The sequence below is a fragment of the Cyprinodon tularosa genome, unplaced genomic scaffold (assembly GCF_016077235.1).
Source record: "Cyprinodon tularosa strain WSP-4 unplaced genomic scaffold, ASM1607723v1 ctg509, whole genome shotgun sequence".
Lineage (NCBI taxonomy): Eukaryota > Metazoa > Chordata > Actinopteri > Cyprinodontiformes > Cyprinodontidae > Cyprinodon > Cyprinodon tularosa.
In genome coordinates this window covers 170618-194895 of record NW_024039240.1, presented here as the reverse complement: position 1 = coordinate 194895, position 24278 = coordinate 170618, and the positions used below count along the sequence as shown (strand labels likewise).

The window sequence follows — 24278 nt, the reverse complement described above, 5'->3', positions numbered from 1 at the left end:
ATGTTAAGAAACATTAATAGTATTTATAAAATTATCTTTTAATGGCTGTCATGCTGTCTGTGTTGAGCCTTTCTTCTCTGATCACCCGTCTTCCTGGTTCTCTTTTTCAGACACTTCCTCTGGATCTGAGGGGGAGGGTCAGGGCGATGGCGACGAGGAAGTAGGAGGAGATGGAGAAGAACAGGATGGCGGAGGGGGAGGAGGAACTTCATCCAGCAGAGAGGGTAGCATCAGCATGGAGCACTGGATCAGCAGGGCGGTCCACGGCACATCCTCCACCACCACCACCTCGTCCACCGCCTCCTCATCCTCCTCTTCTACTCGTAGCGGAGGAAGCGGGGCGGCCGCTGGCAGGCTGGCTGATGTGCTGGCCCAACACGTCCATATCTCCTCCCAGCACCACCTTCGCCACCATCGTCATCATCATCATCACCGTCATCAAAAAACAGGTGAAGTTCTGAATACATTCTCTACGTCAGTCACTGAGCTGCATTTAGGGACGTTTTCCTCCTACAAAGCTGGATGTTTGAATCCTTACCTTCAACATATGTCAGATATCTTGTTAGTAATATTTAGCGTATCCAAGCTTTTTTGGAAATCATCTGACATTTTGTCATACTTTATTGTCAGTTATAATGACACAAAGATATTTAGGTTTAAACTAGTTATTAATACAAACAATTCATTTCAGTGTAATTATACGGCAGCAATTTACAACACACGTCATCTCAAGGAACTTTACAGACAATTCAACCAGAATATGCAGTCAGGTTGGTTCAAGGTTTTCTATCCAAGGAAAACCAGCTTATTACAGCAATCTGAATGAAGCAGAATGATGAAAGGTGGGCCCCATGTCCTCCAGCAGTCTAAGCCTATAGCAGCATAACTATAGAGATAGCTCAGGATAACCTGAGCCACTCTAACTTCAAACTTGATCAAAAAGGAACATTTTAAGCCTCTTCTCAAAAGTAGACAGTATGTCTGCCACACAGACTAAAGCTGGTTGTCGGTTCCAAAGGAGAGGAGATTGAAAGCTAAAAGATCTGCCTCCCATTCTGTTTTTAGAAAGGAACCACTAGTAAAGCTGCAGATTGAGATTTAGGTGCGCTGTTAGGAAATTAAGGAACATTCGGAGTTTGACCATTTAAGGTTTTATATGTGAGAAGCAGAATTTTAAATTCTATTCTGAATTTAAAAAGAAGCCAATGAATAGAAGTTAGGATAGGAGAGATATGATCTCTCTTTCTAATTTTCATCAAAACTCTGGCTGCAGCATTTTGGATCAGATGAAGGATTTTAACTTCCTGATAGTAAAGCTTATATATAGAATTGAACAGAGGCATCTTTCTTCATCCTGACATCAGAATTGACCTCTGTTAGAAAAAAGTATTTCCATTTGCTATTAGTTATTAGTTCAAATCCTGACCTGAGGCCTTTCTGGGGATTAGATTCACCTCTCCACTCACCTAAAGAGGGCTGTAGAGCGACATCAAACCACTCCCTCCCTATATGGATTACATATGTATATGGGGAAATAATTAACATTAACACCCCAAAATGTTTAAACACATCTGTAAAATACATCTCAAATTAAATTAGACTCTGTTCTTAAAGCTACAGTGTGTAATAATTACAGGGATATACAGTCAGAAATGTAATATATTATACATAACTATGTTATTTTATCATCATCTACGAGCTCAGCCTCTTAACCTTAATATTTGCGTTGCCTTAGAATTCGTTATTTATAATTACATAGGAGCGGGTCTCGCAGCCATGGAGGCAGACATCTTTGCACTACGGCAGCGCAGAGCCAACAAACTAGTGATTGCGAGATCGCCAAAACGTCACAACGATGTAGAAAAAATAACGGGTATATTTATTATCTTAAGTCTACATGAAATCTATACCCTACACAGACTAATGAAATACTATCTGTAAAATTATCTATGTAAACAAACCTCATCACTTGAGAAGGTAGGTGATGCGGACGTCGTGGAAGACATTTTGTCCCGTAACGCTCGCCGTACTGTTGGGGGGGAGAAGCGGTGGGGGGGAGATGTTCATGTTGCTGCAGTCTGACCGCTAGATGTCGCTAAAAGTTACACAGTGTAGCTTTAAACTATCTAGAGCAGATGTAAACACCTGGTCTGTCTTTAAAAGTCATTTTCTCAATAACTGACCCGAGCAATCAAACATATTTTAAATTTTTCCTAAGGCCTAGATTTCCTATAAATGTGTGTGAAGGACTAAGGTACAAATCAATAATCAAATGATGCTATAGAGACAAGACTGAGTTAATTAAGTTTAAAATTGTTAAGAATAAAACAAAAATGTACATACTAAAGAGGGTGTATCTGTGGGTATATCCAAAATTTTGCTCTAATATCTAAACAAATATTAGACCATTACAAGAATTGATTACGGAGAAGTCAAAGGGGAACAGTTTTCCTGTTCTCCTCCATATTGAAAGTGTTTGCAGACATATGAAGCAAATTCTTCTCTAGTTTATGAGCAGGTAAGAAAACCCTCTTTGCTCAGTTTCAGTGCTGTGTGACAGCGGAAAAACGTAAACACTTTGCGTCTTGTTGCAAACCCACACATAACGCTTGGCTTGAAGTAGGAAAGAAATATTTGCTTTAAAGCTGAAGTTCCATAGAAACGAATCATACACGTACTGTTGGTTAACCCTTTTAATGAAAGGTTTCACTTGAAATTTGCCCCATTCCTCCTTACAAGGCTTATCCATAGAAGATTAAGGTTGGGCATCACAGAGGATCTCAGAAAATAAATCCAAAATATCTGCCTTTAAATGGGATAGTGAAATGACAGAGAGGCTTCAGCTGGTTTAACCTTCATGTCAGATTATTGCTTCTTACACCCCCCCTTTTGGAATAACCAACAGGCCACTTTAAGGCTTGTTTTATGGAGTTAAACCCCCCCTGAGGACATTTGGAAGATCTCTGAATCACAGATTGAGAGGAAGGAGACCAGCTGAGCCTCAGAGCTGCTCGCTTTTAAAGCAGCTTTCCTCCAGGTTATTCTTAGCTGTTTGCAGCCCAGCTTTCCAATAAAAGTGAGTAGATCTGCTTTCACAGAGTGGCTGGGTGGGCTTACTATTCAGGCTTTGATGTTTATTGGTGTTAACTGGCGGGTGTTGGATGATAACTGGTATTTATATCCCTGTGAAAGGCGTGTAAATGGAGCCTGCTTCCTGTTTGAACCCCGAAGAAACCTGTTTAAAATCAAATTGTGACCACCTCAGATGCATATCATGAAGTTTTGTCTCTTATTTTTTCAGATTAATCTGTTGGGGGGATCTCATTTTTTTTTTGTCCTAATAATCCACCGAAGGTTTTTTTTCTTTTGCCATAGAAAAGTTAATAACATAAGGATGAAAACATATAATCCATCCCTGTAATGATACCAGTCCACCATTTTAGATCATCTACGTTGCGTGGTCATATTCATTTACCTATTTACTCCTTACATTGAATGTAACTTTCATTTTGAATATCCACATTAGTATGGAAAATTCCTGCATGTAAAAAAAGGCCCTCCCCTTGTGCATGTTTCACATAGTATTATTCAGCTGCCGCTCGACAATATAGTGACTAATCGACTTTTGATTGACATATTTTGTTAGCCAATAATCTTAGCGTTGATATATTGGAAGCGTAGGGGTGGTCTAAAAAATATAGGGTTTATTTACCTGGGTGAAGAGTGAGAGGAGAACCTAGCGGTTCTAGGTGATTGAATGAAAATTTATGTAAATCTAAACATATAGATTTATTTTTTTATGGTCAAATTAGTCATAAAATTCAAATAAATCAGTTTGGAACATTTGGTCCAAATTTGGCACAATTGTGCCGAATGGATCTTTTACATACAAAAAGGATCAAAAGCCTCATTGACACTACCATTTTGAAACCATGCCTAGATCTGTCAGAGCACGGTAACCAAGATAACCGTTGGGTGTAAATGGTATGCGCAACTGAACTGGACCGTAGCAGACTCAACCCAGCCGTGCTAAACTGGTACTAGTTCATCAGCAGGGCTCCGGTTGGTTCAGTTCTGGCTCAGTTCTCAGATAACAAAGAGTGCATGAGCAGACCGCATCATCTCCTTACAGTCAGCCTCTATAATAGTGAAGCTTTAAACATTTATAAAAACTACCTACCATGCCACACGATTTCCAGTGATGATTCTGCTTAGTAGTGTGATGAACCTCAACGCCTGTCATTGTTTCCTATGTCTCTATGCCCTGATCAGACTATCATCTGTCGTATCAATTACCAAAAGCCGATTCTGTCAAGTAAATTCACCAAAGCCTGCGTTCTTCGCCTGACTCTGAAAAAATATCGAAATGATAACAAAACATAATTTCCTGAATATTATCCGCCATCATGGTTTGCTTGTTTGCCTCTAGAGAGGAGTAGTACCGATAAAATCTCTTTCAGTGCAGGTATGAATCAGGCCCACTGTGGCTTTATAACTGTTATTTCTACCTTTTTCCTGTCGCTTGCTGGGGCGGCGTCATTACTAATCACTGTGGCGGAGGGAGGCCTGCTTGTTGTCCCGCTGACGCGGCTGCTGTCCAGTTCTGAAGGTATCTCACAGACAGATGCACACAGAGCTTCCTGCCAGCTCCACCCAGCCATGGCCCGGGTCCTCTGCACGCCGTCCGTTTGCTGGTTCCTCTTGTTTGTTTGGGCTCGTTCCCGCTGATTTCCTGCGTCACTGTTCCCTGCAGTCTGACATTAGTGGAAAGTTGTTTCCAGGGAAGCGGCAGCAGAAAAGCGTCGGGGCCTTGACGTAAAAGCACTCAGCCGTCCTCGGATAAATGAAACAAGGAAAAAACAGGGTGGTTAGAGGTGACAGGCTGGACTTTTAGGTGTGATAAACTAAAATCAACTGAATGAATCCGATGTTTGAGGTTAGACTTACTCATTTCTAACATTGCTTCTTTCAATTTTCAGCAGCTAAAAGCAACAATTTACACACTGTTTTTAGATGTTATTAAAAATATTTGTAGTTGAAGGTAAACTGCCCTCTTCACAAAACATCTGAATAAGTCAAAAGCTTTAAATGGCTTTTACTTCAGAAGTAAATCAATGTTGATTCTGGATGTGAAGAAAAGACTTGTTCAGTCCACCTTCCTGCCACTGCTGGATTATGGAGATATTCTGCTCTTCCTCTTTAGTCCTCTGCTGCACGGGCATACTTTTTCACAGTGCACAAGGCTTCATAACCAACTCTGCATACAGAACCCATCACTGCCAGCTGTACTCGCTACTCTGAGGACATAAAAGCACTGCCTGATATTCCTTTATAAGACCATTTGGGGCAAACTGCCCTTATATCTAAGTGGTCTTCTGCCAATAACTGTTACAGCTGCTCTCATTGGCTTCTCCTCACTGTCCTGAGGTTCTCAGATTTGGGCTAAACTTGGATTAATTCATCTACATATATGGATTAATATTAAAAGTTCTATGCAGGTTCAGCATCTCTAAGTTGTTTTATCTGTGTGTTTTTAAATGGGATTTTTCTGGTGGCTCTTGGCCAGGTCTCCCTCAAAAATTAGATTTCCTGATAAAATAAAGGTTTGATAAATGAAAACAAAAAATAAGATTTATTGAGTTTTTTCTAGATACAAGGAAAAACCTTTTTCAACATGTGTTTTATTTAATATTATAGAAAAATGGTGAGCGGTTAGTTTGATTTTTCAAACTCTTCTAAATTAAATGTGGAGAAAACAGATTCATCGGATTCAGAATCAAATCCCATTTTGGATTAAAAATATCCAAAAACCTTTTTAGCCATCACCTGAGCACAACTAATAAGTCATGTAACTTTCTACTTATAGTGATACTAGTATTAAATTAAAATTCATGGTTCCTCCATTTTATATAATTATCTGAATGTCATGTGGATGAAAAAGTAGATGACTCAGAGTTTCCCACCATGAACATTTAAAAGTAGCTTACATCCATGGTCGGTAGAGGAGCAGATATTCTTTGCAAGAGCTCTCCTTGCAAAGCATTGTGGGATTGTTTTTTGGGGTGAAATAGAATAAAAAAATTGCACAGACACCATGCAGGGAGACTGAGTGGTGTGACCAACAGGAAGTGAAAAATAGTGATCATCTGTCGAAACAGTCAGTTTGCTGAGTTCACTATAGTCCTTGCTCTATATAGTGATGGAGCGGTTGGGGTCAGGCTGGATGTTTGGACACAAACCAAGTCTGTAAAACTTTGCCAGCTTTCCATTGGATGTTTTTTGGGCTTAGATGCTCCTGTGTATTTTATTTTTCCGCTGAACGTGCCTAATAAAACTGATCAACTCAGAGCCCAAAGCAGAAATCGAAAAATTACATTTTCAAGCTATTTATCCATTTTGTTTATATTTGATTTAGTAGGGAAATATTAATAAAAAAAAAATAACTGTCTCTTTTAATATGCTACCTTGGAAAAAAAAGAAAACATTTTTACTATTTTTTTCAATGCTGGTTTTATTTAAAAATAACAAATGAATGAAAGATCCATTAAAACTGTGTCTGGCTAAAGTCTGGCAGCTGGGGAAAGAAAGTAAAACTAGGAACAGAGCAATAGCACAAGCGGGTCGTTGGGAGAGGAGAAGCATCTCCACCGACATGCTGCAGTTTTTATCATTAAAGGCTATGCTTAACAATTCGATCAGGCTTCAGGATAAATGACCGATTGGTCGTATAAAAGCTAAGAGAGTTTGGACATCAACAGGGAACTACGATGGTTTCTTATTCCCGGATGTTAAGATCCCCTTTGCTTCAACAGAACAGACCAGTTTTACTTACTCAGTCCATAAGCTTTAGGTTCAGATCCAACAGTTTGTGCCGTTCACTTCTGACTCCATGGTAACCAAATATTCTGACATTTTCACGTCACAATTATCCTCCGATAGCTGCAGCTAGTCTGTTTATTATAACAGCCTGTGTGTTAGGGAGTCTGTGAGCAAATTAAGGTTATGTCTGAATTCTAAGCAGTTCCAGGAGGCATCTGCCCCTGCAGCAGAAATGCTTTAACCCAGTCAGCGTCATGGAGGTTCTCTTCCTGCCCACTTCGCTCATATCCTGTCCAATCTACCTCAGACCTTGGAGCTCCACTTAAATTTGTGGATTTATGAGAGAAGAGGTTTAGTGCAGAACACTGATCAACGACTCAAGGTTCACTTTTATTTATGGCTTAAAGGATGGCTTTACTGAGAGCAGAGCTCTGGCACTTCCTTGTATTACATTTTTATTTAACTTTATATGTTTTCTCCTACAGAATGTTCTTTAGACTCTATGAAAGTGTGGAATTATGCCTCAAAAATTTATTTCTTATTTCCTTTACAGATGAATTTATGTTCAGGGTTTTTATATTTTGGGTCAAAGCTGCAGGACCTGTTGCACATGATTTTTTTTTTTTTTAAGTACGCATAGAAAATGTCTTCTATCTGGCCTTTTTTTTTTTTTACTTCAATGAAAGAAACTGGTCTCTGTAGGATTTTTTGTTCTTACTAACTTGTTTCCTTGTCATCATTTTATTGTCCAGTAAATTGAAGGTGAGGAAATACAATCATATGATAAATTGAGTATTTGGGGAACAAAGACTAAATATCAACTACCCTTTAAATTCAAATTCCCCCTAAATTTTAATCTAATAACTAATTGTGACTCCTTTTGAGGTGTATTTTGGATTGTTAGGCCATTATTTTGGCGCTCTATTTTTGCTGAATATTTTTTTTTTTTTATCATTGTCTGTCTGCATAACCAAAGCGTCGTTAAGCTTAATATCATAAACTGATGGTTACATATTCAGGATTTTCTTGATTCAGTTGATTGCTACAAATTCTTTAAAGCTACAGTGTGTAATAATTACAGGCATATAAATTCAGAAATTTAATATATTATACATAACTATGTTATTTATCATCACCTATGAGCTCAGCCTTTTAACCATAACATTTGCGTTGCCTTAGAATTCGGTATTTATAATTACATAGGAGCGGGTCTCGCAGCCATGGAGGCTGACATCTTTGCGCTACGGCAGCGCAGAGGCAACAAACTAGCGATTGCGAGATCTCCCATGACGCTCGAAAATAACTACGGCAAGTTGAGAGAGATGAACTGAGACGGTACTGAACAGTAGATGGCAGTATTATGCCTGAGAAGCGTTTAGTCTGCCTGAAACCAAAGAAGAAGAAGAAGCAGGTATACTGCGCCTCGGTAACAAGAAAGGTAAACAAGGCGGCAGGCGTGAGTGACTTTGCAAACTGTTTGGCACTGTGTGGCCAAACATCAGACGAATGGAGGATCATGCCTACTCTGTATCACAACGAAAAGCGGCGGACACCGAACCCCCGTCATCTAAGAAGCGGAAACACGACGAGAATAAACGCAAGAGTGACAAGAAACGACAAAAAACACGGATCAACATTGGCACGGCATTTACACGATGGAAGTCACTGATGGAGGAAAAGGGTTTTCAAAGTGACGCTCAAGTTGCCAGTTTTCTCTTGGACAGGTAATTAATCCTATACACACAATTGTCTAATATCACTGCAGTTTTTGGAGTACAGGATGCTCAGACCTGTCTAAAACAATAACATGCTGCGTGATGATGCTGTTACTCTCCAGTATACTTATTCAGCAACGTCCCTGACGTTTCACAGGTAATGATTCAGTAATTTTCTGTAAAATAATTTTCTGGATATATACCTCGGTTACTTCTCTCCGGCTCCTTTGGAGATCTTCAAGCCTTTCCTCCTCTGCTCTCACCCCGCTGGCTCCCCTCTCTCGCCTGGCCCCAGCTGCACGCTCACCCCGGCCTCTCTGCCCTCTTCCTTTCCCTCTTCCTTGCCTTGTAACCCCCGTGCCACAAACAAGACTTGGACTCTGTAAACGGGGAATATATATTCTTCCAGCGAACACAATCTCGCTGTTAAACTAATGACTACAATTACTTCGTCTGTTTATATCACCATGCAAAGCAGCTCACCAAAACGTCACAACGACGTAGAAAAAATAACGGGTATATTTATTATCTTAAGTCTACATGAAATCTATACCCTACACAGACTAATGAAATACTATCTGTAAAATAATCTATGTAAACAAACCTCATCACTTGAGAAGGTAGGTGATGCGGACGTCGTGGAAGACATTTTGTCCCGTAACGCTCGCCGTACTGTTGGGGGGGAGAAGCGGTGGGGGGGAGACGTTCATGTTGCTGCAGTCTGCAGTCTGACCGCTAGATGTCGCTGAAAATTACACACTGTAGCTTTAAGAGCTGAAGCTGGAAATCGACCATCACAGCACAACCGCCATGTTTAACTGCTGGTCTTATGTTATTTTACCAAAACTGTATGATTATTTTTTTTAACATCATATTTAACAAGATGTTCACCTTCCAGAAATTCACATTTGTCATTTCTTCTCATTCCAAAAAACGCTCCCCTAAACGTCTCTGGGTAGTCTGGATCTTCGATTTAATAACTCGTGGGCTTTTCTGATTCCATGCTTTCGTTGCTCTGTTTGAACAATTCTCCAATGAGGCAAAATCCTTTGAAAGTGACCCTCGTAGACCAACAGAGCAGTCTGTGATCCATTTTAGACGTTATTTTTCGTCATAAGCTTTTGCAAACAATCAGATTTGATCTAATAATGAATATTCTAATATGTAGGAAAAATCAGCTCCTCTGTCTGATTCATCTAATAATTAAGCAGGAAAGTCTGGTTTATGGAGGGTGCTGGTGAAGATTCTCAGTCATCCAGGTCATAGTCATTCCAAAAAAGTAAAAAAAAAAAAAATAAATAAAAAAAAAAATCCTCTGGACTTTGTTTCCAAGTTTGAATACATTTCGCTTCCCATCCAGGAATCTTTTTCAATTCAAAATGTCAGAAATAGAGTTGCGTTATTTTAGCCAATAGCCAACTTTGCCTTAGCCAATCATTGGCCACCTCTGCCATTTTTCCCTTTAATACAGACATTGGCAGCAGTAACATGATCAGTTTGGAATGTTCTAACTTATTTAACATTTCACTTTTTCATATGTTAACAGTTACTTGACAACAAAAGTCTGGTGGTTAATTATGCTCATCAAAATACGTACATTAAAGATGATAAATACAGAATTCATGCTCTTTTCAGAACTAGATTTTGACTTGGGGGTAAAAATTATGTCTCTGCAAGTCAGATAAATAACTACTTTAGAAATAACTTAAGTACCGTAATCAATCTAATATAAATATTGGTACATGTAAATATGAATTGTATGCAGAACGACTATTGATAAAAGTAGGTAAGTAATGACAGTGAATAAGATGTTCACCCCAGAACTCAAATCTGAAAGAATTTTCTCCACTACACCTTTCATAAAGACAGCATAGATGTTTAAATATATGCATCTATTTGTTAGCAAAGGCTGTAGGAAAGTATAATTAGTCTTTATTTAGAAATTATGGATGTTCTGCTTGTTCATTCTCCTTTTGGAACAGTGAAGATTCACCCTGAGGTTCTTGCGCCTGTCTGCTTTCAGCCATCCCTCAGTGTACACCGGTTATTGCCTGACCACCCTTAAAAATAAAAATGTTCTGGCTACGCCTCTGCAAAGGACCATATGTTTTTACTGAGCTGGGGTTGTGTGAGGTAATTATAAGCAGATCATTTCCCTCACACCTTGTTTCAAGGTGCCCTCCCCTCTTGTTCCTCACCTGCAGGCCTTTTAAGCCACCTCTCCTTGAAGAGGAGGAGGAAGGCAGACTCAGCTGGTTGGGTTCAGAACGGAAACTCCAAGTCGGGGCGCTCCGGTAAGTAGGAGATCGGAGAACCCAGGAAGCTGGTCCATCTTGTGCCATCCTTTCAAGCAAATGTGGACGTCGTATCCCTCCGTGGTTCTCCCTGATTTCCTTGCCCTCAGTCTCCCCTTCCTCCCTGATGATTGTTCCCTAATCCCTCAGTTTCTAGGCGTCTGAGTTCCAACAATGTGGAAGCAATCATTTCAATGCTAACCCTTCCAGCATTGAGCTGTTGATGCATGGAATAAGAAAAATTCCATGTGAATTGTTGATGATCATCAACAAGAATCTTATAAAAACAGCTAGTAGTTTTCTTGTTTTTGCTTCTGTTCGGTGTTTTTACAGTAGATGCCAGGGATTCTGCACGTTTCTGCTCCCAGAACATCTCCTTATTCTCATATACAGTAGCAGCCATTCAAAATTGCCCTGCCCAGTCAAACGCTTTCCTCCAACTCCCAGCTAAATCCCCTCCAACTTCCAGCCACTGGTGTGACCCCAATGCATATTTTATACTCTGACTCTACCCTTGCATTGAATTACAGGGTCTGACCAGGAGATGACTGTTCTCTTTAGTTCTTAAGGTCCACAAATCATGACAGAAAGAATATTTTAGTACAAAGATTGATGTTTATAAAGGAATTGTAGAAGACCGGCCAAGGACAAATCAAGAAAAGTATGACATTTTGAAGGCTACTACTGAACCAAATGGAGATTCCCTTTGAACCAAATGGAAAAACCACAAATTCGCATTCCCTTTTTGTTTACTTCTTTAAATTTGCTTAAAGTTTGCATTTCAGTTGGATGGAAACATGGCTACCATGAAGGCGTCACACAGGTCCTGTGGATTTCTGGTTTATATTATGCACAGATCAGGTATCTTATTCAGGGTCTGTAACTAAGCCACTAGATTTAAACCTAAATCACATAATTGTTAATAATTTCTTATTAATTTACAGACTCTACTAACTTAGTTTAAGTTAAGGTTTTAAAGTATAAAACTACAGTTATGCCAACTCAACCAATCAAGCCAATTCTTGTTTCCTAAGGGATTAAACTTGGAGTCCCTCCTTTAAAGTGGTGCCAGTTCATCAAAACTGTCAGCCAAAGTCTTTGCTGCGGTTTGTCCACCTTATGAAGCCGGTTTAAACTGACTTTGACTTTCATAGGGAGACAGAAAGGTCCCTCAGTCAGGCTGGTTGATTACTATTCCAGCAGTGAATGAGGCGTTCATCATCTTCCTCCCCAGCCAGCACCAATCTTCTTCTCCCATCATCTCAAAGACAGTCAGAGGTTGATGCAGCTGCATGCACGGCATCTCATCCTCTCACATATGTTCACAAACCGATGAACTACCCAGGACTTTAGAGAGTTTCTGTCCTGCTCCATGTTGCACAAACAGCCCAGATGTTGCAGAGGCTGGATGTGAGTAATTAGCATGCCTGTCCTGCATGCAGCAGTGTTAGTATTCAGTTCAGGTCCAGACGAGATGTTTCGTTTGTCTGGCCGTCTGCAGCGTCCCTGCAAGTCATCTCTCTACCTGGTTTCTTTGTAGTTTTCCCTCAAACTGTCAAATCAGTTTGAGCTTTGATTTAGTCATCTTTTTTAAACATGGATGCATCTCATCTAAAAGCTGTACATTCGGGCAGCTTTTAGCTTCAACCAGGGGCTGCTGTAGATTCTCCTTTCAGTGGAGTTAAGATTGTCTTGGCTAAAATATTTTCATTTAATACAATTATGAACCACTTACTTTTGTAGTTTCCTTTTGTTTTAAAGTTGCTTTACTGATTTTTTCATCTTAATAGATTCAGTTTAACAATATGAAAATTGGACCCAGAAGAGCTGATTCTCCAACATCCATGGATTAGATTGTACTGAATTTCCTCCCATATGTGTTGCTGCATTTCTTTGACTAGAAGCAGTCACTCCTCCTATTTGCTACTTCATACTTTTCCATTTTTAGTCTCATTGTGCCCCACTATTACAGGTTAAAATGGAGCAGTCTGCCTTTCAAACCAGTAATCAGGCCGGACCAACCTGTCATGAAGGATGGTTATAGATCCCAAAGATATTTCTAAATATTGTAATAAAAACAGGAATAAGGTTACTTAAAATGGTTTATCACATAATGACACCATCCATCCATCCATCCATCCATCCATCCATCCATCCATCCATCCATCCATCCATCCATCCATCCATCCATCCATCCATCCATCCATCCATCCATCCATCCATCCATCCATCCATCCATCCATCCATCCATCCATCCTTTTATCACTTAAAACTTACCTTTGGAGAACAAAGTGAATTCCAGTGCTAACCTGTGCTGTTTTATGAACCCTTAAGGTCAAAAATAATTCACTGAGATGCTTTAGTTATAAAGGGGTGAAGCATTCAACCCATGTATGGAGGCCTCAATATGGCTGCCACAGGTGAGGTCCCTGACCTTTGACCTCTGTAGGCTCACCCAACTCCTCTAAATCCATATTTCCTGTCGGTTTCAAATAAATAATTTCAAATAAAGGCAACTAGTGCAAAAAAAGCATTTAAAAGAAAATATTTAGTAATAAAAAATATTAATTTCAGCACTAAGCATGACAATGTAAAGAGACAAACATTATACTATACGTCTAACTCAAGTTTAGTTTCGTATCATTGACTATTCTGCCTTATTATTGAGTGTCGGTGTGAACATGCCTGCTGTGAAGCTGCACAGGTTCAAGAAGTTTGATCTTAGCGGCTCTTATCTGAAGCAGCCGCAGAGCAGCTTATTGAACGGAGTACGTGAGGGGAAAGTTAACATATAAATTATTTAAAGCAGAAGCAGAATATTTCTTTGAAGCTTTAATTTAGGGTTTGGAATGAAAGACATGAGCAATAGTCATATTTTCCACTTTTTTACTGTGAATCATGTTCAGAATGAGATTAAAAGCTTGATCCTGTCTAAGCTGTTATTATCAGCAGGAAAATGGATGTTTAATAAAAAAAAAAACCCTCCAAGAGCCACTCTAACCTCTCCAGGGAACAATTTACCTGCAATCAAAGATATTTTCCCACATTTGAAAATCACTAAATGCCAAAATTTAACCACTGTAAATAATAAACAGCCTTTAGTCTTCTGAATAACGTGTGAAAAAGAGAAAAAAAGCTTTGACTGTGATGTGCACGCTTCAGGTGTATCATTAACATATCAGTACGCTGAATATCGCTATCTTGTCCATTTATTTTAGTAGATCTAAGCAGTCTGACTGAGAGCAGAAAGAACCCAGCGTCCATTTTCTGGACCCTTTTATGATTTTCAGTTTAGATTCATCCAATCATCTTTGCATGGCTTCACAGTGCGACTGTGAGCAGCGTCCTGCCCAGAGAGGTAAACACTGTTTGATGCTGTTGAGCTGCATTCATGCCTCATAAAAAGGATGAACATGTGCAGAGTCCGAGGCTCGCTGGGAGCTTTGAAACATCAGAACAGCGGAGGATGATCCAAAATGTGGCTCGAAACGGGCTAAATATTGAGGGTCTGCGGAGAAATTGGTCTTTTAAAGGTAGTTTAAACTGGAGGAGTTCCGGTTGATGTGGTCTGACTGCAGGATCCTGCTGGGAGGGAAGGTTCTGGTTCATGTTTTCTGCACGTTTCACTCATTTCAGGGTTAATTTTAAAATGATCATCCAATACTGAAGCTGTTTATTCTCTAAAGCAACAATTTAAAACATCACTACCAACTCCCAAAAAAGGAAGAACGCTATTTCATTCTTTTTCACTTTTTAACAGTAATTCCGTTAACAATTATTTTTGTAGTTTTGTTTAGAAAGATTCTTGACCAAACCTATATACTAATAACCCAAAGGGAGGTCCTGACCTTATCTTTGACAACCACAGCTTTAAAGGACAGATTGAAACTAAATCCAAAGTGTTAAAACTTGTCGTAGAATGCTTTTTTAGAGTTTTATTTTAGGATCTGCAGTAATGTTAATGATGAGTCCCATTCAATGTAGATTTTTCTTCTTCAAACCAGTGTTTTCCAGCCCTTGTTTTCCCTGAAGAGGTCTGGGATTGAAATGAACTTAAGTGGCAAAGAAAGTCTGTGTTTGCATGAAAAATATGCAAATTAACACTCTGTGATGTTCAAAAGCTGTGTACGCTTATTTTATTGTGTCAAACACCAAGGTCGGTAGAGTGCCTAAAAATTTGAATTACAGTTAGAGCAGCAATTCTTCATTCTACTGTTACTCAAGTAAAAGTAAAAGTAGCCATTAAAGAAATTACCTAAAGTAGCATTGAAAAAGTATTTTAAAAACAAAAAGTTACTCAAGTACAGAGTTACTACTCATGATCATAACAACTGATTTAATATTTAACAAAATGATGTAAAATGGAACAAAATATTAAGTGATATGCTAATTCTGGTGCTTAAAAGAATAGGATTAAAACAAACATACTACAATTACACAAAGAAAAGTTTTGTAGAATGAAAATAATTCAAAAGAAAAAAAAATCTGTGATAAAACATACAGAATCAACGATTACAGTAAATAAGACTTGGTTGAATATCAGTACGCTGTGTTTTCGCTCAACCTTCTAATAACAAACAACACTGCAGACTCAGATGGAAAATAGAGTTTAACCAATAAGCCTTCAGTACATGCATGGTGCATTCATGTCTAATATAAAAGATTTTTTTTATTAACTGAAAGTACTCACATTGGATGGAGTAGCCAAAAAAATGTTACTCGGGTCAGAATAGTGATATTTATTTTATACATATTTTTACCCCAGTAAAAGTGCATTGATGTAAAACTATTCCTTAAAGTGCCTTTCTTTTTTTCAAAGGTTACTCAAGTAAATGAACTTGTTACTGTCCACCTCTGTCAAACACACCTGTTTGATTTATAAAAAAATTATTCTCTTAATTTAAAAGTATAGAAAGTTAAAGAATCAATATCCTGCATGATATTTATATTTATAACAGGTTAGACTTCGAGGTTTATAGATGGATTCAGGTTTATTAAAATAAAAATTCTTGCACTTTTAACTAGTGTTGCACCGATACCAGTATCAAGCAGGGCCCCGATCCAGCTCTAAATTGGTAGTATCGGTATCAACAAATAGGGCACTGATACCATTTTGAGAGCCAAAAGTTTATTCAACTATTGTCACCCATTCCAGGTAGGAAATACAAAGTTCTACTGGATTCACTTTGTATTCGTCTTTTTCCTGCTTCACAAAGATAGACAGCAGCTTGAAAAAGCCACGATTGCAATTATTTTACATCCAAGTAGTCACCACTCATAGATGTTGGTAGTTTGTCTCCTGTTTACTGCAGGCATTTCTATGCACACTGTATGTAGGCAGCTGCTGCAGAACTCTGGTTATCAGATCCGTGAACAGAGGTCAGAAATGTTTACATGGAAAGAAAAAAGATCTGGTGTATATTACAAAGGAAATGCAATCAGTTAATTAGCGACGTGTTGGACGTTGGTTTACATCTATAAACCCACAGGGATGTATGCGTGCTGATGAGTGGTTGTGCATGTGTGAGTGTGTGGAGAGATGCAGCGTTTTGAAAGACTGTGCATCCATTACGAGTAGGAGCCAGTTCTCTATGCTTCCCGTTTATGTTTTAAGATAGTGGGAAAAAAATAAAAGGATTCAAAGCATTAATCGCTGATGTTTTGATGTGCAGGATGCCGCATCCAGAGTGAATCCTAGTATGTATCGACTCAATGAAACTGTTTTAGTGATGAATCGGATATTTTCTACCTGACATAACTCCAGTTAAACCCTAAGAGAAGTCGCTTTAGATTCTAAATAAGGCAGATTTAAGAACATGCTGCTTAGATGTGGATCGGCCCAATCTATTTGGTTCTGATTGGGATCTGGTGCTTACAGGCCTCCTTTCTCCTCATGTCTCTTTCAGAAAACCACTCCGCTCCCCCAGATGTGACCGGCTACACCAACAACACAGGCAACACCACCACAACAGACGGGATCCAGGTAGAGCGGGCCACAGGCGGCGGGAATGCAGCCCAGAGGCAGACCCCTAAATATGGAAACGCAGAGCTGATGGAGACCGGAGACGGTGAGAGGACCCTGAAAAGAGCTGCGGGTGGGAGAGGGGAGGTACCGAGAGCCGAAGTCGTCCAGAAACGACGGCTCTGTGTCTCTCTGCAGAGACCTCAGGGATGACTGCAGACAGCGGCTTTTTGCTCCATCCTTTAATCGTTCCTTCTCTGGAGAGAGCTGGAGCAGCAGCTGATGGAGTCATACATCAGGCACTGCAATCGATGCCTCTGCACAGTTAGACGTTGAACACAGCTCTCAGTCCATCAGCTGCCAGATATAACAGATGGGAGCTGATTGAGATGCTTCTCTCAAAGGTTTTATTTCTATTTTTGTATCAAACTAAGTTTTTTTTGTGCAGGAACTTTACTTTGATAAAGTGAAACTAATTTGAACTCACTAAAGTGGTGATTTTCACTGGCAGATAATTTGATATAGAGTCAGAAATGTCACTGACTCTTCTTCACTTGTTGCTTCTTTGTTTTGAGGTTAATGAACCTTCCTGTTTTCTGTTTATGTTTCAATAAGAGGAACATTTTTTTTCTTTTTTTTCTTGCTGCAAGTGATTAAGAAAAGGTGTCTAGCTTCTTTTTGTTTTTTATAAATTTTGTCAGTGTTCCTGCTGTCTTTAAAGCTAAATGAATCTGTAAAGGATTATTTTTTTATTTATTTTGGCGATAAAATGATAGTAATTGGTAAAATCCAGGTGGCTTCACTGGAGTCATTTATATGAACCTTTTTGACCAAAAGATCCTCATCTCTTCCTGTGATTAGAGGTACTTGCCTTTGGATCTATTTTCTGTGATTATTGGTGCTTTAAATCAACTAAGGTTTTAAACAGTGAAGCAGCCTAGCTTTAAGATCCAAACTGGATTTCCATTTCTCACTTGGTGGATCCCTCTCGGTTTATTTACAGCTCTCAGAGAGTGAAGCCCCCCCATCACCCTCAGAGGTTGCTTAATATGAGTAATGATGAGATTTGTTCCTTTTGCGTCTTTTCTCTCTCTGCCCCAGTCGGCCTCGGCAGATGGCCACTCAAACTGAACCTACTTGAGGTTTCTTCCTGTTAAGAGAGTTTTTCTTCTCCACTGTCACTGCATGCATGCTTGGTGTTATGCATTGCTGCAGAGTGAACAACACAAGCGAATATACACTGTAGCTAAATGCTTATCCAGGAGGGAATCATGCAAATTCAATGACTTGATGCACTCAGCTGGGTTTCCTTAGATAGAAAACTTTTAACCAGCTTGAACAATAAACTGAAATTGATTGCATTTGATAAGTTGGATCAATTCGTATTGAATTGACTTTTAATCTCTGTATGAATGGTTTACATCAGGGATGTAAAACTCATTTTTAAATGTTTAAATTTGGTGCTTTCAGCATCATCAGGTTTTTAAAAGGGCTGGTTCTGCTTTATAAACAAAACTGTTGTTACATCATTCCCTGCTCTTTATTCCTATTTATTTAGCATTGTTAGCCACTTTGTACACATAGAGCATGTGCTTCTATTTTAGAGATCAACCGATACAGGTTTTTTTCCTTTTTTAAGGCCGATACTGATACCGATTATTATTTCTGACCAAGTTGACCGATCACCAAAAGTTACTGCTGATACCTTTGTCGATTCTTGAAGCAGAGTTTATTTTTTCTTGCTCCACATAATAAATTTTTTTTTTAAATGATTAAAAAAAGTTATACAATTATCGATTTAAACAAAAAGGAAACAGAAATAAACAAACAATAATGGATAGCAAATGGATACATGTTCTATAAACACATGTTTTTATTTGTCAATGCTGATACATAAAATTGTTCAGAAATATCGGTGTATCTCTATGTTCTGCTGATATAACTTGTTTGGCCCTTAAGGGCCAGATAATTTTCCAGGAAGGGCCTGATTCAGCCTTAGAGCTTTGATTTTGACATGCATAGTTTGGGGAGACTTTTTTTTTCTTCGAAATATGATATTTTTGCTATATGAAATATTTGACTTTAATTGCAAACCTAGCTGTAGGTCAGGGTTGGCATAGGAATGCTTGGTCCAATGCAGAATTGGATCATATAGTCGGACCAACAATGATGTGATTTTCTTAGCTTCCTCACCTTTTACGCTAAATGCTCCTTCAGTGGCAGAGCAGTAGGAGAAAGACTATTGGCTACTGCAGCTCCCTGACAGACAAGAGGCTCCTGGCTTAGTTCAGGTCAGTAGTTGTGTCCGTGAACCTTGAACTCCAAAAAAAAAAAAAAAATGCACCAGGGGGCTTCATCACAACAGCTATAAGACTCTCTAACCACCAATGTTCCCAAAAATTTAATAAGTTGTTAAAATCATGCTGATTTTGCCGTTTCTATCTTAGTCAGTTAAATAATATGCTGCTGTCATTCTGCACATCTCTGATGTTGCTGCTATTTTCAAATATCCATTACTGTAAAAATTTCCATAGCTGAATATTGGTTATTTATTCTCCAGGTGCACAGTTTTTATATTTTTAAAACACTTTACAGTACAGTATTTTATTTTTTTATATTCTAACCTTTCACTGTTATATCATTCTTATACATTTTTCCATGGTCCACATTTGTGTGGCCATTTTTTCTATAATCTTTTTGCTGCTGTTAACACCAGAATTTCCACATTGTGGGACAATAAAGACATTTTCTTTTCTGTTCTACTTGCTGCATTATCAAAACATAAGAAACAACAATGGCTGTGTAAATAGCTCATTAATAAGAGACAAACTCATCCTCTGGTAGGATGATGACTCGGCATATTAATCCCACTTTCTTCCTCCAGGTCTTGATCTTGTTAATGTTTATTTTCAACGATTTAATTACAAACTGTGATGTTTTTTACATCGACCAAACAGAGCCTTGGTTTGCAGAAAAAGGGTTTCAACTGCAAATGTGTGTCCCCTGCAGGTGTTCCAGTCAGCAGCAGAGTTTCAGCCAAGATACAACAACTCGTCAACACGCTGAAGAGACCCAAACGGCCTCCGTTAAGAGAGTTCTTTGTGGACGACTTCGAGGAGCTCCTGGAGGGTAACAGCCTTCCCTTTATTCCCCCCGAAAATATATTTCAATTCACGAATATGGTCCCAGATCCCTCTTCTTTCTGTGGTTTTTCCCATCCAGCATTTGCTTCGCCACATGCAGCTGAAAAATACTCCATTCAAACAAATGTTCGTCTTCTCTAAAGTGGGCTGTGACAAAGCTGATGAATATTTCCCTCTGTTTCCAGCATCAAACGCTGCTGAGCGAGAAGCTCGTTGATAATTTAAGCCTGAACAGTGAATGTTAAGAAGACTGGCTTTGCTCAGTGTGTCGTTAACATTCATCACCATGGTGGTTTGCTTGATTAGAGGTTGCTTCCTGGATCACTCAGCTGTTTCCTAGTCCAAACATTTGAGAGAAGTTTGCTTTTCTCTCGTAGCTTAAAGTCCTTAAAAAACAAAGCATTACTTTTCTTAATGGTTTTGATGCCGTTTGTTCATCTTTTACTTTTAACAGCCACAAATATATGTGTAAATTAGACACAATAAGCTTTGCTTAAGGTCCTGGAAATGTTTAAGACTGAGGCAGTTCATGATGAATTATAGTAGGTAGTGGGTCTTTATTGGATTTGACAGCAGTGATTAGGGGTGTAAATCACATCCATCATGGCGATTCAATTCAGTGTCGATTTCCTGACCCAACGATTCCATTATTTTCCATACTCAAGAATACACCACAATAGGATTCGATTTGATTAATTGGTTGATTTTTTTTAACACCTTACAGGCTAGACAATGTTTCATATTTGAAATAAATCAATGAAAGCTGTAATACCGTTATGCATTTTTTTTTTTTTTTTTAGAAACAACAGCAAATAACAGAAGTAGAAAAGTTGTACTCCACCTATTCCTATGAAAACCTCATTCACTGAAAAATAATAATACCCCAGCGTTATAGATTCTGAAAGGCCTTGCATCAAAAAATACTGCACATAATCAGTGCAAAGAGTGCAATTCAATACCTCGGCTCCAGACGTCCCCGCCCCCTCCACAGACGCTCCGCTGCACCTCTCCCAAATTGTAGCTGACCGCAGACAGTGCCACAGACAGGAGGTCGGCTTGTTTTGTTTTTATGACCGAAATTGCGGAAAACAACTCGTGAAGTTTGACCCGCTAGAAGAGTGAGGTGCGCGAGAAAGCTGGGACCCTTTTTCCACCTGGATCTCCGCTCTTTTTGGCCCTCATGTCCCTCCGTCGTCAGACTACTCGCCCCCACTTCCTCACCGCCTCGGCTGTATCTAGACCCACAGCGTGTAGCACAGACCACGCTTCAATACTGAGCATAATTTAAAAATGTCTTTTTCAAGCTTTCTGCAACACACTGCTGTAAGAGTATAACCAGGAAGCGAGGTAGGAGGGCAAAATAGGATTAGCGCCACCGCAGCACGGGAGGAAGAATTACGCCCAGGAGCAAATGGATAAAAATAGACCGGAGGAAAAAAAAACATTAATCTATACTCTTGCGGACATATCGATGCATCGATACAAAACGATTATTATTTACACCCCTAGCAGTGATTGGTTTCAACAGCAGTTAGAACATCAATGAAAATTCAGGGAACTTAGACAGAAGCTCAAAGGAAGAAATTTACATTTGAAAAAGATGGAAAAGTAACGCAACTTCTAAGCATTTATAAATTCTAAAAATTTTTGTTTAAATCACAAGTCAGTTAAATAGTCCACTACTTCATCAAAGTCTGTAATAGGACCCAAACTGTCTGCTTCAGATAAGAGGACAATGGTCTACATGAAGCATCCAGGCTACAGCATGCTGGAACTCCAATGTCTGTTTTGAAGCCAGTTTTACATCAGATGAGGGTTTTCTGGTCATCCAAGTGAAAGACCAAGCTGCTCGGAGGCTTTTAAACCTGTTAAGCACGGTAATGACCGCATCATGCTGTGGGCTGCTTTACTGCTATTCGGTCCAGGTGCATTAGAAACAGTGCAATGAAGCATTGAAAGTAGATTAACTCCAAATTATTCAGCCTTTTCTCAAACCAGCACCTGGATGATTGGAACTCAGACCCTGTGGGTTTAAAGTCTGTCACTGGAAACACACTGGTGTAAAAAACCCACAGAGAATAATGTCAGATGCCTGTAAACAGCTAAGGAGCTCAACGTTTTTGTATGACTTGCTAAGTGACATTTAACTTTTAGTGGGCATGGGGGTATGGATCCAATTGAGCCTTTTTATGGTTTTGATTATATGCAGAATAATTTACTATGTATCCATTTCAATAAACGTTAAAATATCCTAACTTATTACAATCTTTGTCTTTCATATAGAAGATTTCATTTTTACTCATCCCTCTTCTTTTATTATCTGCAGTCCAGCAGCCAGACCCCAATCTGCCCAAAGCTGAGGGGGCTGAGATGGTGGCCATGCGGGGCGAGCAGCTGGGCGTGGTGACCAACTGGCCCCCGTCTCTAGAGGCGGCGCTGCAGAGGTGGGGCACCATCTCTCCAAAGGCGCCCTGTTTGACCACCATGGACACCAACGGCAAGCCGCTTTACTCGCTCACCTACGGTAGGGAGGCTCCCTAAAATAAATATTAGTGTTATTTTCTCTTTAGCATTTTCATAGAGTTTGGCGGAAACATCTTCCATCCCACATGATCCTGCATGATCTGACTCATAAAACTGACTGACTGTCCCCAGTTTGTCATGTAGAGAAATAAATGCTAAAAACTCTTCAGCTTGGAGCTGCAAGCTTCTTCCAGCTTGAAAGCACATGCAGCTTCTCCCCAAAGCTGATTAAATGAAGCACCAAACAATGTTTAGCACCCGCTGTGTGAGCATAATTCCCCTAATGGCAGCCAGGCAGAGCTCTAAGCACATTAGCAACCTGTGAGAAATATGTTTTAAAGAGAACTGCATGGGTACAGAAGGAGGGAGCCTTTATTTTTTTAAGTTTAAGTTTTATTTCTCTCGTTAAGGTCCAGTTTTTCAGACTTCATTTTAAATTAATTGCCAAGTGTCTCCTTGGGCAGTTTCTACCAGCCTTATGTAAATGAAAACTTGGGATTGCAGCCTCTGCAGTGATCAGGGAATATGGAGAGATTTGCTTATCTAATAATGCAAAAAATGAAAAAGACATTTGCTATTAGAGATAAAAGTTTTATTATTATTTTATTGATGTATATGAAAAGATCAAAACCGAATGGCTTTATTGCTTTAATTTTTGGGGGTGAAGTTTTTACTGATCAGTTTGAGTATGGTTTTTGTCTCAACACTTCTTTGGTTCTGTCTTCCTCTAAAGTGGGGATTGAAAATATGCATTTCTATTGGTCTCTGCCTGCTCGCAAAAACAGTGGCACTAATATATATGTATATATGCATATATATATATATATATATATATATATATATATATATATATATATATATGCATATATATATATATATATATATATATATATACTTTTTTTTCTATCCATACTTATGGGGAGTCGTGGCCTAGTGGTTAGAGAGCAGGATGCTGCACCAAGATAGGTTGCAAAAATTACTGGTTTAAAATCCAGACAGTCAGTCTCTGTCCCAGAACTTTTTGACAATGCACGATGAAGTTAACAGTTGTGATGACAACTGCAAGATTCCTCTGCCCTCGTGGAAATGCAAGATAGTTTTACATAGTGAAGCACAACACTAAACAACTTTTTGCATCAGGGCCAGTTAATCAGCTATAAAGGTCAATGCTTTCTACAGACAAAGGAAGAATTAAGGGACACAGTGAGGCTGGTTGTGAGTAAATTTGTGTCCAATGATTTTGTAGCTCCAACCAGGCTGGGTGAATATTGTACATAAATGAAATGATAAATCACAATTATAATAAAGGCTCTATATGAATATTTGAAGCCTAAGCTAGAACATTGCCTTGGTGGCTGCTGCAAAGCAAAGCCTCAATTGATGACCAGCCTGCGCCACACCCTGGTCATATATATATATATATATATATATATATATATATATATATATATATATATATATATATATATATATATATATATATATATATATATATATATATATATATATATATATATATATATATATATATATATATATATATATATATATATAACATAAGCCATTGTGGTTGATGAAGCAATACTAAGTGACTGCAACATGAGGAAAAAGGAACATGAGAAATACCAGGGGCTCAGAGAAGAGCTGGTGAAAATCGGGAAGGTGAAGGCGTCAGTGGTACCCGTGGTCATTGGGACCCTCAGTGCAGTGACCCCCAAACTTGAAGAGTGGTTACAGCAGAACCCTGGAAATACGTCAGACATCTCAGTCCAGAAAAGTGCAGTTCTAGGATCAGCAAAGATTCTGTGCAGGTCCCTCAGGC

General features: G+C 39.0%; 1 protein-coding gene across 9 annotated transcripts in view; it reads left to right on the top strand.

Moving 5' to 3' along the window:
* LOC119795311 (disco-interacting protein 2 homolog C) overlaps window positions 1-24278 on the top strand; it is a 240853-nt gene that overhangs the window by 154168 nt on the left and 62407 nt on the right. For 8 of the 9 annotated variants that reach the window (XM_038303242.1, XM_038303239.1, XM_038303241.1 and 5 more), the window contains exons 5-9: window positions 111-449; window positions 10739-10828; window positions 16735-16896; window positions 19800-19919; window positions 22260-22457. In XM_038303242.1, coding sequence (XP_038159170.1) covers window positions 111-449; window positions 10739-10828; window positions 16735-16896; window positions 19800-19919; window positions 22260-22457 — 909 coding nt within the window. The remainder of the gene's footprint in view (window positions 1-110; window positions 450-10738; window positions 10829-16734; window positions 16897-19799; window positions 19920-22259; window positions 22458-24278) is intronic. The other variant, XM_038303238.1, reaches the window with a different exon arrangement.